This window comes from Anomalospiza imberbis, chromosome 1, assembly GCF_031753505.1.
Source record: "Anomalospiza imberbis isolate Cuckoo-Finch-1a 21T00152 chromosome 1, ASM3175350v1, whole genome shotgun sequence".
NCBI lineage: Eukaryota > Metazoa > Chordata > Aves > Passeriformes > Viduidae > Anomalospiza > Anomalospiza imberbis.
The window spans coordinates 21,551,331-21,565,673 of record NC_089681.1 but is presented as its reverse complement, the minus strand read 5'-3'; the positions used below and the strand labels follow the sequence as shown (position 1 = coordinate 21,565,673).

The 14,343-nt window shown below is 39.0% G+C and overlaps 1 protein-coding gene across 4 annotated transcripts in view; it reads right to left on the bottom strand.

Moving 5' to 3' along the window:
* Nucleotides 1-1,547: 1,547 nt before the first annotated feature.
* RNF19A (ring finger protein 19A, RBR E3 ubiquitin protein ligase) overlaps nucleotides 1,548-14,343 on the bottom strand; it is a 59,286-nt gene continuing 46,490 nt past the window's right edge. For all 4 annotated transcript variants that reach the window (XM_068183848.1, XM_068183833.1, XM_068183841.1 and 1 more), the window contains 7 exons: nucleotides 13,990-14,134; nucleotides 13,274-13,436; nucleotides 8,766-8,880; nucleotides 6,549-6,710; nucleotides 5,701-5,914; nucleotides 4,131-4,274; nucleotides 1,548-3,764 (listed from right to left, as the gene is read on the bottom strand). In XM_068183848.1, the coding sequence (XP_068039949.1) occupies nucleotides 3,080-3,764; nucleotides 4,131-4,274; nucleotides 5,701-5,914; nucleotides 6,549-6,710; nucleotides 8,766-8,880; nucleotides 13,274-13,436; nucleotides 13,990-14,134 (1,628 nt within the window). In that variant the 3' untranslated portion in view covers nucleotides 1,548-3,079. The remainder of the gene's footprint in view (nucleotides 3,765-4,130; nucleotides 4,275-5,700; nucleotides 5,915-6,548; nucleotides 6,711-8,765; nucleotides 8,881-13,273; nucleotides 13,437-13,989; nucleotides 14,135-14,343) is intronic.

Sequence of the window (14,343 nt, the reverse complement as noted above, 5' to 3'; positions counted from 1 at the left end):
ACTGCCACAATTTCATCTGAATTAGAATATTAATGGGGTTTAGGTTCATTAATTCTAGTATTTTTCAACCTTCTGCTTGATTATTCTTAAAATGCATTAATATCCATGAGAGTGGCGGTATTACTAAGTAGGCAACTATTTAAAACTCAGTCTGAATGACTGGAAGAGATGTCAGTCAAAAAATCTTTATGCAACAGTAAAATGTAATTAGCTCATACATGCAAAACTTTGTGACACCGACTGAATGAAAGGATGTACAAGCCTGGATACTGCGCTACAACAAAGACATTCAAACACTAGAAGGAAAGCTTTTATGATGGCTTTTATCTAATGCTGTAACTATCTCAAATAGTTTCAGATACAGCAGATATTAAAATGAATTTCCTCAAGATCCACAACCTCACATGAATTAGTCAAATTGGCCAGGAATCATGAAAAAAATTTCTGAAAAAGAACTGTATTGGGACATCAGATGTAAACTTGATCTTTCCTGTAATTTATTTCAGTGCAAAAAATGTTATTAAATTCTTACAGTAAATCTGTAAATAAGAGACTCATCTTCTGCATTAGTGTATTAATGAAAGTGTATATTTTACTTTTTTATAGACTCAAAATTCAGTGCTGCATTAAATTTAATGGTGCTGTGAAGACTGCCTATAAAAAATTACCTTTGAATTTAAAAATATTACAAACTTAATCAGCAAAACCATTTTCTGCTAAAAACTTACCTCCAGAAAAAACTTACCTACATTCTAACGTTACCTCCTTAAGTGATGTAAAATTATCAGATTATTTTGGAGTGACTGAAAATAATGGTTATTATTTGATAAAATTTATTAACAAGAGTAACCCATATTTCCAATTAGCTGCACAGCAAAATTGAGGTGCTGAGAAATTAAGAGGTAGGTTTAAACTTGCTGAAATAATTCTTCCATCTGACAGAAGTATAACTTGCATATGGGTTTGGAGTGAGGCAATCCAGCTTGGGCTTCCGCAATGCATCCCCATTGGTTTTAGTTTCTCACTTCGCTGGCCTCTCATGATGTAGGTGAGAAAATGAGCCTAAGGAACAGGCAGTTCAGCTCAGCAAAAAACACCAGGTGTTACCCAGAAACTCTGGCCAATCTGTGGTGTTTCAGAAAGAACTCTGTGCAGGCCATGTCAACTGAGAAGAGCGTCACTTTAGATGGAGAAAACAGAGTTTGAGTTTAGTCAGCCATCTGACTTGTGCCAAGATGGTGCAGCTTTGTTTAAAGAGCTCCTGCCAGAACAGCATCCCTCTCCCAAAACCATTTACTGTCCTGCCTGCCAGAGAGGCAGATCAGATTTCTTTTCATTTTAGAGAAGGCAGAAATCTTGTACAAAATGCAACTGACTTTAGATCATACATTTCCAAGAATCAGAGCATTCAACTTCCAAAGCACATCTAATCAAATAAAAATATTTAAAGGCAGCAAGAGATTAGAGCAGTCAGGAAAAAAGGCTCCCTGGGAACACACACATTTTCGTAAGGCTGATCAGCACATTAAACAATAGACCACTAGAAGTCAGTATTTAGACATTTATTTCAGATATGCAGTTTACACGCATATTATTGAGCAAAACCGAAATGCAAATATACAAATACTGTAACAAGCATTACCAAATAACGTAACTGGCACTAGTGTTATAAGCTATTACTGAAACTGGGGAGGATAAGTCATGGAAGAGGACTGTAGCTCATGGCATTCTTTTCATCCAATCAAACCTCCAGTAGCACCATAATGGCAATACATGAAACACAAGACAGAACATTGTTAACTGTTATTCTGAGATTCACAACTTTTTTTCATTTTAGTGAATTACTTAGCAAAAAAAAAATGTTAACAGTGCAGGCGCTTTGGCCAACTTCAGCTTGTGTTCAGCTGTACATCTTCCATATGCAAAAGAAAAAGAAAAAAGCCAGCATATTTGGAACCCATCTTTGCACTTGGGCAGTCATTGCACTGCACTTAAGATTCTGGGACTGAAGACAGGCATGTCTTGCAAAGAGATGTCAAGTCCACTAAAGCCTGAGTGAGTCTTTGGTAGGCCAATACCTCATTATTGTATCTACGACAGACATTTCATTCTCTAGGATTTTCTTTAGTGATCCAAGGTGGCCAAAGAGGACATTCTGGAAAACATTACAGTAAAATCCTCAGACGACCAGGCACTTCAAACCCAGTCTTTTCCAAAGGCACCAAGAATGGATGGGGCACCAATTTTCCCCCAATGAAAGGTGACTGCATCTGCTTTTCTACAATGCTTAGAAATCACTGGATTGTTATTTTACAGTTTTTATACACTATATAGTAGCCTTACCTGCTGCTGTGATTGGTTGCATGAATAAATAGGTAACCCCACTGCTCTACACAGGTGATGTCTCCATTCCACCATATATTACGTACCCATTTCTTATGTTTTGAAATGATGTAAAAGCCATAGCCCTGCTCAAAGTGTACACACATACAAACACTTCTGACACAGGCTACATCCATCTGAAGATATGTAGTTCATTCTACATGCATTCTAAATACAGTGTGTCCAGTTATGAAACAAAATTGCCATTCTGAATATTCACTGTTGAAGTATGTTTGTATAGGTCTCAGCAGGTCTTTGCTTCCCTTAAATTTAAGAGCTCACACAAGAATGGTTTTAAGTCACTAATGCTCAGCTAACACCCTTTATCCCAAACCCCATATTTTCCAAGTGAACAGTGCAGGACATATTATTCATTTCAGCATTTAACATATTAAGAATTTACCAATTTTTATCTAAATACACCAAGTATACGCTTTCAAGCAAAGTTGTGGCAAAAATACAAAACATGGACATATTTGTACTGCTGTAATGCACTTGGTTAAAGCCTTCATGTCTCTTCACACAGGTCGAAGATCCATAGGAAGTGTTTTGCCTTATCAGACAAGTAGATAAAAAATGCAGTTGTATCAAAACCTTGCTTCTGCTGGTCACCTGAAACTTATGGAAGTCGCATGTGATTCAACCAGCTTTGCTAGGGTTCTTTAGTGGCAAACATATTTTTGCAGCACTTACAGATTTACATTTCAGTCTGAATAGCAGTGCTTAATTCCACAGCCTGTTGTGAATGGTTGTTGTTTGTTTCTTTCAGTGTTTCACCAACACCTAAATCTGCATCTGTCGAAGATCCGTTATTAATGCTTTCCTCAGCAATGTAACTCAGCTGTGGAACATCAGTGCTTGGGGCTGCTGGAACAGGCACAGGGATTCCACTCGGCTGTGGAGAGTTTTCCAAGCGATCGTTTTCCACCTCTGGGAGAACACTGACTGTGGTAAAGCGAGTGTGATAGTCGCTGGAACCATGGCTACAGGAAGTTTTCATACTTTCCATATCTGAGCAACTGAACTCAGAGAAATGGCTGGAGTGTGAATCTGCTACAGATGGAATACTATCGCTCAGAGAGGGAGAGTCAAATTCACTGGAGTTTGTGCTTTGCTGCTCCAACAGCTGAGCATCCATGTCCTCTCTCGTCTCATTAATCTTCATGCTACTCTTCTTTCTCAGCTTACCTTTGCACTTCTTCCCCGCCGTGCTGTCCTTGGACCACTTGGTGGCGCCGGCTTTGCCTTCGGGCGGGCCGGAGCAGCCGGCGGGGCCGCGCCCGGCAGCGCCGCCGTCCTCCACGCTGCTGCTCCCGCTGTGGTGCCGGAACTTGGCTGGCTTGGATTCGATATCCACCTGCACTTCCAGGCTGTTACCCTCCCTAGAACAGGGGAGAATCCGTGAGTGTAAGAGGTCATCGGAGGGTGGAACAAACGCTTGCTGCTTTCCAACATAAACAGTGAAAGTGAGAGGGATATATTTTGTAAAGAAAATGTTTAACCAAATAAACAGCCCAAAGGAAAACACAACATCTGAACAACCGAACGCTTTACTGAGCTACAGCAATGGCATTCCTCTTTGGAAATAACCCTGGCAAAATGCAGAAAGCAGTCACATGTAATTCCATTTGTAAGAAAATCTACAGTTTCAAAGTGTAATCTTGAACATACAACAGCTGAGGCAAGCTTAAAATATCCTTTAATAAGCAAGGCTTATAAATATTCTATTTTCACCACATTTTTCTTACCTGTCCAAAGGGATGTAGGAGTTCAGAATGGATCCTGCCATTGCTTTGGTACTGGCATTGTCACTAACTGTTCCCAAGCTAACTGTGCCAGATTCTCCACTCAGACTGTATCGTTCTTTCTGCACATCTGCTTGTACTTCCAGTCTTTGAAAGAGAGAGAGAAAGTTACATATACTACCACAACAGTTAAAGCCCACTTTCTGAAAATTAGTGTCACCTTGTAGATAGCAGTAAGTAAATAAGTCAGTAAATATTAAACAGTTCCTGAGTCACTCCAGTACAGATGGGTTTATTTACCCTCCTGACACATGGTCTTCGTTCCCACTGCCAAAATTACTATATTTGATTAAAACCAAGCAAACAAAAACACCTCAAAGCAAGACCAGACTAATTTCTTAACGCGTTAACTGAAAGTTCTGGATTCTTTCCCTCCTGAGATTTACAAGGACAGCTTCCAGGTTCAGCTAAAGTTCTTCTGCAGATAGTACGCTATACTCTAAAACCAGTAAAAACAATCAGAAGGGTACATAAATTCAAGACATGATAGTACCCATGTAACCCCTGCTGCAAATTACTACTAATCAAATAAGAGGCAGAGAACTGTGTTCTGTACTCTGCTTTACATTGTATTGCTATCAACTGCAACAGGAATAACAGAAATCTGAGCAATCTTAAACTGGGCTCAGCAGATATGCCAGAAATCAAATTACAAGCTTTTTTCCAAATGTCTTGTTTATCTGTGTATTGATATTGAAATTAAGTGTTTGGTGGTTTTAGGGTTTTTGTGTGGTGTTTTTTTTTTTGTTTTGTTTTGTTTTAACTCTCAGCTCTTTAAAGAAGACTGTCTGTATATCTCACTCAGCAGTCACAGACTGGTACACCTGTCCCAGCAGAGGGGAACTCTTGATACTATCTCACTGTTTATTCTATATAGCCTGGAATGCCAAATTACTCAAAATGAGCAGTGTTGGCAGCTGATTTAAGGAGCAAATTCCATTCTGAACCCCACATGCTAACACTCTTTTTCTAGACTCCCTTTCTCTTCAGGGTGCAGGAGAGCCAACTACCAGAAAGGTCCAAATTCACAGAAGGCATTGAGCGTGCGACAAGAAGCTGCCACCTTGGCAAGGCCTGATGTTCATCTGCCTCCCCTCCTCCCTGAAGTCCATTTGAGTCCACACTCCACCCAGGTGTTCTGAAGGCACAGCTTGGTGCCTGCAGACCAAAGGAGTCAGGAGTTCTGACTACTGGGTGAGGTGCACCAGAGAACAAAACTGTGTTAGAGATGAGCTGCCACCCTCTGACTCCTGCCTACAGGCAGCTCTCCTGGGAAGCAGGAGAACGAGATCTCAGACCCCACTCAGCCTAAACAAAAGCAAAGTCTTGAGGATTATGGTCAGACAGGATCTCTTGAAAATCAGTAAGTTTGTCAGGGATGAACTGTTTATCTCCCGGAGACACTTCCTTTTAATAGGAATTGCTATCAAAAAGCAAAACCTGGGAAAGCGAGGAGGCGCACTTGCAGTGCCTGCATGTGAGCAGGGCGGTGCAGGCTCTGCAGGTCCCTCACCTGTTAAAGCAGTTCACCATGGCGCTCCCCGAGAGGCTGCCCGTGATGCTGGCCCCAGCCAGGGCCATGGTGCTCGCTGTCTCGCTCAGGTTGTCCCGGATGGCTCCTATCCTGTCCATGTGGCTGCCGCTGGCGCTCAGGCTGCCCGTCAGGCCCCCCACGCTCCCCTCCCCTATGCTGGGGTTGTGGCGCGCCTCTGCCACCGACGTGCTATCTACAGAAACAGAGAGGGCTCCTCAGCCAAGGAAGCAGCACTTAGCTGTTTCTAGACTATGAAAGCTGTTTCTGAAATTATGCTGAGAAGAAGGATTTATAAAACATATGGTCACAAAAAGAGAACTTTGTCAAAAAAAAATCCCAAAGAGCCAGAAATAATTTAAAAAGGCACATTTCTTGGTGCTGCTATAATGGTTATGCCTGACATCACATACTTAAGACAGCAAAAAAATAACCATGGATAGGACAGGAAACATGGATAAAAGGAATGCAGAGAGACCCCATCACACAGGGTAGTGCCACGTAATCAAAAAATTGAAGCATCAGACCAGTCTTTAGTTGGCCCTATTAAAAATAAAACGTCTAGCCAGCTTCCACAAACCAGGATTCTGAAATAGCAACATTAATACTATGTTAAAACTTTTACCTATGGAGAAGACTTGAGTTTGGCTTTGATTAAAGTGGGCAGTAACATTTGTAATAGAGCCCAACACAAAATGACAGAGAAGCAATTGTCATCTGAGAGGTGCAATTTCAGCAATGAGCAGAAGCAGCCCCAAATTCAAGTAACTACTCTAGTATCAAGACACAAACCCCGTATTTATAGAAAACAGAACACTGAATTTTCTTACCTACAGCTGCATTTGTTCCACCAACATTTATGTCATTTTCATCATCAAATTCTATCCTGACACCTTTTCCATTTCCAGCTGACACACCACAGCCTCCACTTCGGCAGAGGGAAATTGGAACAACTCCATACACATAAGCCAGCATAATAGGAACACCAATACCTACAGAGGGAAGTAGAGTCTTTCATTAAAAGTGACTTTTACTTTACAGGCTTTCATAAAGGCAACTTCATTTTCCAAGATTACTTAATATTTGCTTAATATTACACTTGAAAGAGATCAGGAGGGAGCAAAATTAAGATATATCAGTAAATCACTAAGGTGAAATGACAGGAAAGTACTTTCAGCAGGCAGAATGTCCTCCGTCAGCATTGGTAGGATGAGAAGCCTAATGATTGATGAATTAATACTTTCCTCTATGTCCATAACATACTTTACAAACAAAATTGAAGTCCTTTAAAGATTCACAAAAGCTCCACTTGGGACTCCACTGTTCCACCTGAGAGGTAGAAATAGCCGAGATCTATTTCAAATGTTACTCAACTAAAAATGTTAGTACCTCTACTACTTTAATGAGGGGCTTCACTTTACATCCACTTAAGGGAGACATGGCTTTGCTATCAATTTAATAGGACTTAACATTATTATTACTCTGGGATTTTTCAATATAAGTTTTCCTTAAAAGTAAACAATTCAGTGGAGTACGGTGGCAGGAATTAAGGGAAACCAGCTAAAGGAACTGTAGCCTAAAGCACACACAGATACACATACATCCATCCCACCACTTCGAGTGGACAATGGAGGTTAGTCCTTTGGCATATTAATTAAATCATCCTATGGTTTTGCTGATGGAAGCATGACAGAAGGTACAAAAACCAGCAGAGATTGAAAAATGTCAAACTGGCACATTCTGAAAAAGTCAGGAAAGAAGGCGACCTAATAGAAAGGCTACTCAGTCTATTCTAAAATAAGGGTTCCAAAGTCTCCTTCACTAGAAATTGCTCACATTCAAGGAGGAACTCCATACTCTTATGGTCATTATTTTGGAAACCACACAATGCCCTGAGACTGGAGGCCATTTGTTAATGGCAATGGGGCAAGAGTAAAACTCCACAAACTAAAACCAAACTGCTTTCCCTGAAAAGCCATGTTTCCTCCCTGTTCAGGAAGAAGAAACAGCTTGAGAGAAATGAAGTAAGGCATACTTATAAATACAACTATGACTCTCTGTGTCCCACCACCTGTTTAGCAGGGATCTGATACCACAGCCACATGAGAACAATGCAATGCAGACTGACACCAGTTTCATGGCTGGCATATCCTCATTTGCACAATGGTCCACCAATGATAACAAGCAGTTTAATGCCACAAAAACTGAGTCCTCACTGGCTAAAATCTGAATCCTCACTGGCAAAAAGTGACCTCATCTTATGGAGGTTACTCATTACTCTCTGAGCATTGCTTCTGGCACAAGGGGGAACACTGCAGACAAAACTGTGCGTGCAGGGGGCTGATCCAGCTTAAAACTAAATGGTGGGTCTTAGTGTAAGTCAGCCATCCACAGCAGCTTACTGTGCAACTGTGAAGATGCTTGTGCTGCAACAAAGAAGCATGGCAGTGCCAGGCAAGTCCCCTCCTTTCAAAAAAAAAAAAAAAAAAAATCTGGGTTTACAGTGATCTTGAAATTACCTGGGAAGATGAGACAACTATTTTGTAAGGAACAGCAATATTCTTCTTAAAGGCTATCCTCAACAACCACCATGATAAACAGTGTGATGCAATTTGAACTGACTCCCAGGGCAAAACAAGTGGTTTGTCAACTACTGCAATGTTAAGTGTAAGAGACTCTTTTTGTTCTGCATGGAGAAAATTTTGATATGAAGATATTAAAATATGAATAGACTCTGTGGCAACAGTTTTCTTTCTTGGTCATTTAAAAAACCTCTAAATATTTCAATCTTAAAAGCCAGAAGTGACAATGTGGAAACTTCAGTTTTCAATATAAAAATTAGTTTTAACTTTTGGGAAATGCGACATTAAAATCAAGTACTGTATTCTTGACTCTGTCATAATAAATGTATAACCTCAGACTCCTCCTCGTCTTTGTTCCTTCACCTATAAAAGGAAACTGCAGCACTTAGCTGTGTCATTCACAAGTGTTTATAGAGTTCTGGTTGCAAGGTGCTACCAAGACACAAAACAGTAGTATTTGCTTACCTACAGTTACTGCAGCTACAACTGGAGAAACAATTACAGATAAGGTCACACCACCTGCTATAGCCAAGTTTCGCTTGTGCTTTGAAATGTCTTTGCCTTCGTATCGATTGTGAATCTTGAGAGAAGAAAAGAAAGGGGGTTTAGAGTATTATCAACATCAATAACACATTGCTGCAAGGATGGAAGAAGTGCAATCATCACTTCTGTGCAATGATTTATTTCTTATCTCAAAGGAAATAAAATTTATACATATCCTAATTTTAGGCAACCTCTTACAAGTAAGAAGTCCTTCCATCCAGCAATTAACTGTTTATTCTCAGCCTCAAGTTTGAAGAGCTAAGTAATTGAAGAGCTTTGTTTCTTTGTTTAATCATTACTCCAGCTTACATGGCTGGGTAAAGTAGGCAAACTTTCAGGATAAAGGAATTGCCACATATGATCAAATTGACACGTCTTATTCCCAGTTGTCTTTTCCTGAACAGTATGGAATTGAAACTTTCAGAGATTACTAGATCTATAGAAACAGGATGACATAACAGAGCCATGAGAAAGCCTTCACCAAACATAGCCTGGAAGGAGGGGAAAGCAAGAACTCCATTGCTCCAGCACCCCCTCATGACAAGCTCTTGAAACAAGAAATGTTTTTGCAAACCTGTGTCTTAGCTGTGCTTCTGTTTACTGAGGAACCTGCTACCCAAACCTCTTACTGATGGTTTAAGTTTGCAGTAACTCTGCAATGTGACTGTTAAACATACCTGCCACAAACCCCACAAGAACCTGAAAGGCTTTTAAAGGTCACTGTTATACAGAGATTTCCCACATTTGTGTTTCATTTACTCTCTAGGAACATGGTTTCTCTGAGGTATCCACAACATCTGTCATCATTCTTGGCTAAGATATAATTACAAAGGAACAACAGGTATCTTAATGGCTGTCACAAAGCCAAGTTAATCCTCACTCCATCTAAGGAAGAACACAAAAGAGGAGCACACAAGAAGACAATGACAAAAAATGAGTTGCATGTCATGCTTTCTAAATAGCATGCCATTGAATGCTGTACTTTCTAAAATATAATTGCAATTAGAGATTTGGTAGGGCTGTCTCATTTTGGAATAAACAAAGTCTTTGTTCAGGCAAGGCAGGCAAGGAAAGAGCAGAGAAGGCACTGTGCTTTGTGCAAAGAGGATGCATTTACTTGCTCTGAGGTACATTATACAGACAGCAATACAGAGTGAGGGAGCACTTGAATATTGAACATGCCTAAGGATTAAAAAGGAAAAATTGAACATGAACACTCTCACAGTTTGAGTGTGTAAGAATTATAAACCCAGAAAAATTAGGTTTCATGGGGCTCTGAGCAATTAGCAGGATTGCCTAAGGCACTGAATTTTACTGTTATGAACAATTATGACTCCCAAAACAAAAGGCATAATACAACAAACAGACATCCATAAAGGGTACTGGATTCCTTAAACACAAAAAAAAAAAAAAAAAAGGAATGTAAGGAAGAGGTTACAGAGTAGAAATGGGTTTAAAACATCAAGATAGAAGTTTACACTGGTAGAAACTACTATGAAATAAGAAACTTCTGGATATTGAAATAATAAAGAATAACCAAACAAAAATACTAAGCCAGGAGAGAGATTTCAATAAACACAGGAACCTATCAGGTTACAAGACTTATATCTATAAAACCAGAACACTAGCACTTCCTCAAGGAAATTCTATCAAAGCACAAGCACAATCTCTTCCAATGCAAAGGACAGACAGAATGTTGGAAAAGAACAATGAAGCTTCCTTTACCAAAGCAGCAGCAGCAGCGTTAAGGAAATAGAAAGTAGGTCAGATTACTATGAATGGGTACAGAAGAACAGCATGAGGGTGTTAGGCCAAAATCAGAAAGGTTAAACTAGATGAGACAAAAAGCAAGGGATATCAAAATCAAGAAGAAATTATTCTATGAGTACAGTGCTGGTAAAAGGAAGACCAAATTGGATAAATTTGCTGTTTAACAAAAATGAAAGACAGCCAGGAGATGAAACTGGACACCTGCTCCTATTTTCTTTTCCCTTCAGTTGTCATTGAAGATCAACTGTGAGCCAGACAACTGGTGACAAAGAAGTAAGATCTGTACAAATACAGCAGACTGGAGTGTACTTACATGAGCTGATCTGAGAAATACCTCAGCAGGCCAAATTTCAGAGTCATTAATAGTAATTTTTGAAAATTATTATTAGTAGATGTCTGAAAAAAAAAATCCAGGAAAACTGGAAATGGTTAAATGGCAATGAAAATCTTAAAAAGGGTATAAACCAAGAAGCTGAGGAAGTAAAAGACCACTGAATGAACTTTCATTTCCTGAAAATTGGGACCTTGTAAACATCAAAGCAAAGGTAGGAAACGAAAAGGTCACACAATTTTTTTTCAAGTAGAAATCATGCCAATTTAATTTTCTCCTGTAAGAAGATAACTCAGCCTTGAGGATGGGGAGAAACAGATGTCACACACTGACTAATTAAATTCTTACATTCTTGTATGACACTCAAGCAGTTACAGAAGTCCAGACTGAAAAAAAGGATGAGAAAAATCTACTAAGCTTCATGTGAAACTACAGAAAACATGTGAATAGTAATTTTTAGTAACTACCCAAACGGATACTCTTCACTCCATACTTCTTCTGAGAGATGTGCCTTGGAGCCAAGAATATTGAACATTTTCATTAATGTGGAAGATGGAAGGAGAAGAACGTGTGTGTTGAAATTCAGGCCAATACAATCTGGCACGGATGCAAGAATGCCAGAATTCACTCCAGTCGTGAGAAGCTGAAAAAATGGTCTGAAATGACCAGGTGCAGCTGAATGGCAAAGGGTTTGTGGTTTAGAGCACACAAAATGAAGATAGCATGTTGTTGAAGAGGAGGTAACTGGTAGTTACTGACACAGAATTCCCCTTTCATTTAACTCAGCAGTAGTAATGCTGCAGCTTCACTGCTGTATTCAAACTGGACAAAAGGGTGGCATGAACAACTACAAGGAAATCCAGAAGAGGAGAATCAGAAACCTAAACCAGTGTTCACTTGACAGTTCATCAAGAAAAGCTGCAAGTGCTAGGTTTGTTAAGAACGGACCTAGAGTATCATTAAATATGTAACAGCATATTGCAAAACAAAAGGATTCTCTGCATCAGCTGAAGAATTGGGCAGTAGGATTCTAACGTTAATTATCTTCCTATTCCTATGTTAAAAATACTACATTTTTCTAAGAAAACCAAGCTTGAAGGACCTGTGGGATCTCCATCATCAGATGCTTTGAAGTGCAAATATTTGATAGGGGTCACAGAGAAATGACCACTAAGCACTGGTGTAACACCGAAATTCTTATGAGCCTGCCCTCACAGACTAATGCTCTGAGACTTTAATATATGAAAGGTGCTCTGTGATGGGGTCCTATTCCAAAATATAACGAGAAAAGCTAATTATGCAAATGTAATTTGAAACAGGTAACTGCTGCCTTCTTCCCTTCCTCACTCAGAAGGTTCTAATGACTGTATGGGACCAAGCCGTAACAGAACAAAAGGGTCAAAACACAACTGTAGCAGATAGCAGGGTACTTGCTAGAAAGAAAAAGATTCAATAGATACAGTGGAAAAGCTGCACCCCAGAACATTTTGTCTAGCAGACACACTCCCCCTTTCCTCCCCAATAAATGCAGAATTATGAGTCTGTGCCAGTAGTCACTGCGAGAATCCATGCTGATAAAAGCAGAAAAACAAACCTTCCAAGCCATCATTTTAAAAAGCCTATTTCCAAAAGATCTAGATAACTTATTACTATATCCTAAATTACATATAAGAGTTTGTTGATTACTTTATAGTAAAAGCTATTATATTTTTAAGAGGAAATATATCAACTGCCTTCTGATTAACATGATTGTTTCTAGCTCCTTCCCAGAAGAAGTAAAATGAAGACAGGCTAGCTAGCACTGAACACTGCTCCACATTGGTGGACTGGCCCAAGGCAATTAACAAGCTGCTGAGTAGAAATGCTTTAACATGTGTATACACAAACCTGAACTAGCATAGTTTTACACTAAAATCCTGGTAACTATCTGCTTTTAAGAAAAAAAAAATCCTTTTTGTCTTCTTTGTGCTCTAAAGATTGTTTAATTTTAAGGGACAGAAGGGGAACCAGAGATTAAAACCAGAGCAATTTTGATAAAAACATGCAGGAGCTTTCATGGCAGGATGTAGAAATTGGAAAATATTCGGTGTTTTGCTCTGCATGTTTTAAGAGAATCTGGATTCTTAAAAACACTGCTTTTCATTCCTGTACAACTGACAAAAATATCCTGAAAGCAGAGCTTGGTTGCTTTGGTTTTTTGGAGATTGTTTTTTTGTTTTGTTTTTTTCTTTTAGAGGCCAGTTAAGATACCCAACTGAACATAGTATCACCCAAGCCATACACCAGAAGGTAAAACCTGAAGCATGTTGGGAGCTGTAGCAGTTTTTACCTTACGTCCCACATACACAGGAATTCCAATAATCATAGCAGGAATAGCAATGCCAGCTATTAGGGCAATTCCTACAGGAGCTCCAACAAGTGTCCCTAGTTGCCACAGGATTTTCTTCTTACGGCTCCATGGTTTCTTTCCCCAGAATGTGCAACCTGATGGGCTAATAGAGAGAAAAATGCTGTAAAGAAACAGTAAGTAAATCAAGGTAGCTGTACACTATTGAACATTTCTCTAGTTACAAAATTATTGTCTCTAGGTTCAAGTTACAGATGTAACACATCATCAGTTATTTCTTCAGGGTTTTTTTTTTGCCTTGAGATCATATTTTGCAATGTAACAAGAAGCATATTGCTACATACCAATCTACGGTTCACAGTAACCTGTATAATCAGAACTTCTCTATTGCCTAATACAAGGACAATACAGATGTATTAAGACATCAGTAAAAAGAGGGTGTGTTAATCCAAAATACTTGATTTGTATTAAGAACATGTTGCATGCATAAAATTTACAAAATATTTTTAAATAAAAATAATAAAGAACTAATTTAAATACATGTATTGAAAACTGTCTTAATTCTCTAATATGAATACTTCAACTGTGATTCTCTACTCCAAGAAGAAAGCCAGACTTACAGCACTTGGGAATCTCCTTCTAAATACTTTAGAAAACAAATCACCAACCACATAGAATTTTTTTTTTCTTAAATGTACCTTAAATAATGTAAATCTGAGATCTCTTTCATACATAGCCAACAGAATTCACAGCCACAGACAGCACAAGTCATATGATTGCAGCTTCCATCATTCATTTTTATTATATAAGCAGCACAGCGTGGGCATGGCTTTATGTCATCAGCTGTTTAAAAATGAATATTAGAATCATATCAGTTCCTAGACAATCAAATATAATCACAATACAGACATACATTTGGGAAAACTGATTCAACCATTATCTGAAAAACTGAAGAAGTTTTTTATAAGGTTGCTTTACAAATCTTCATTTGCCCATGACTTGGTATCAAATTTGTTTTTACAAACCTTGGACCAAGCAAAACTAATGAAAAC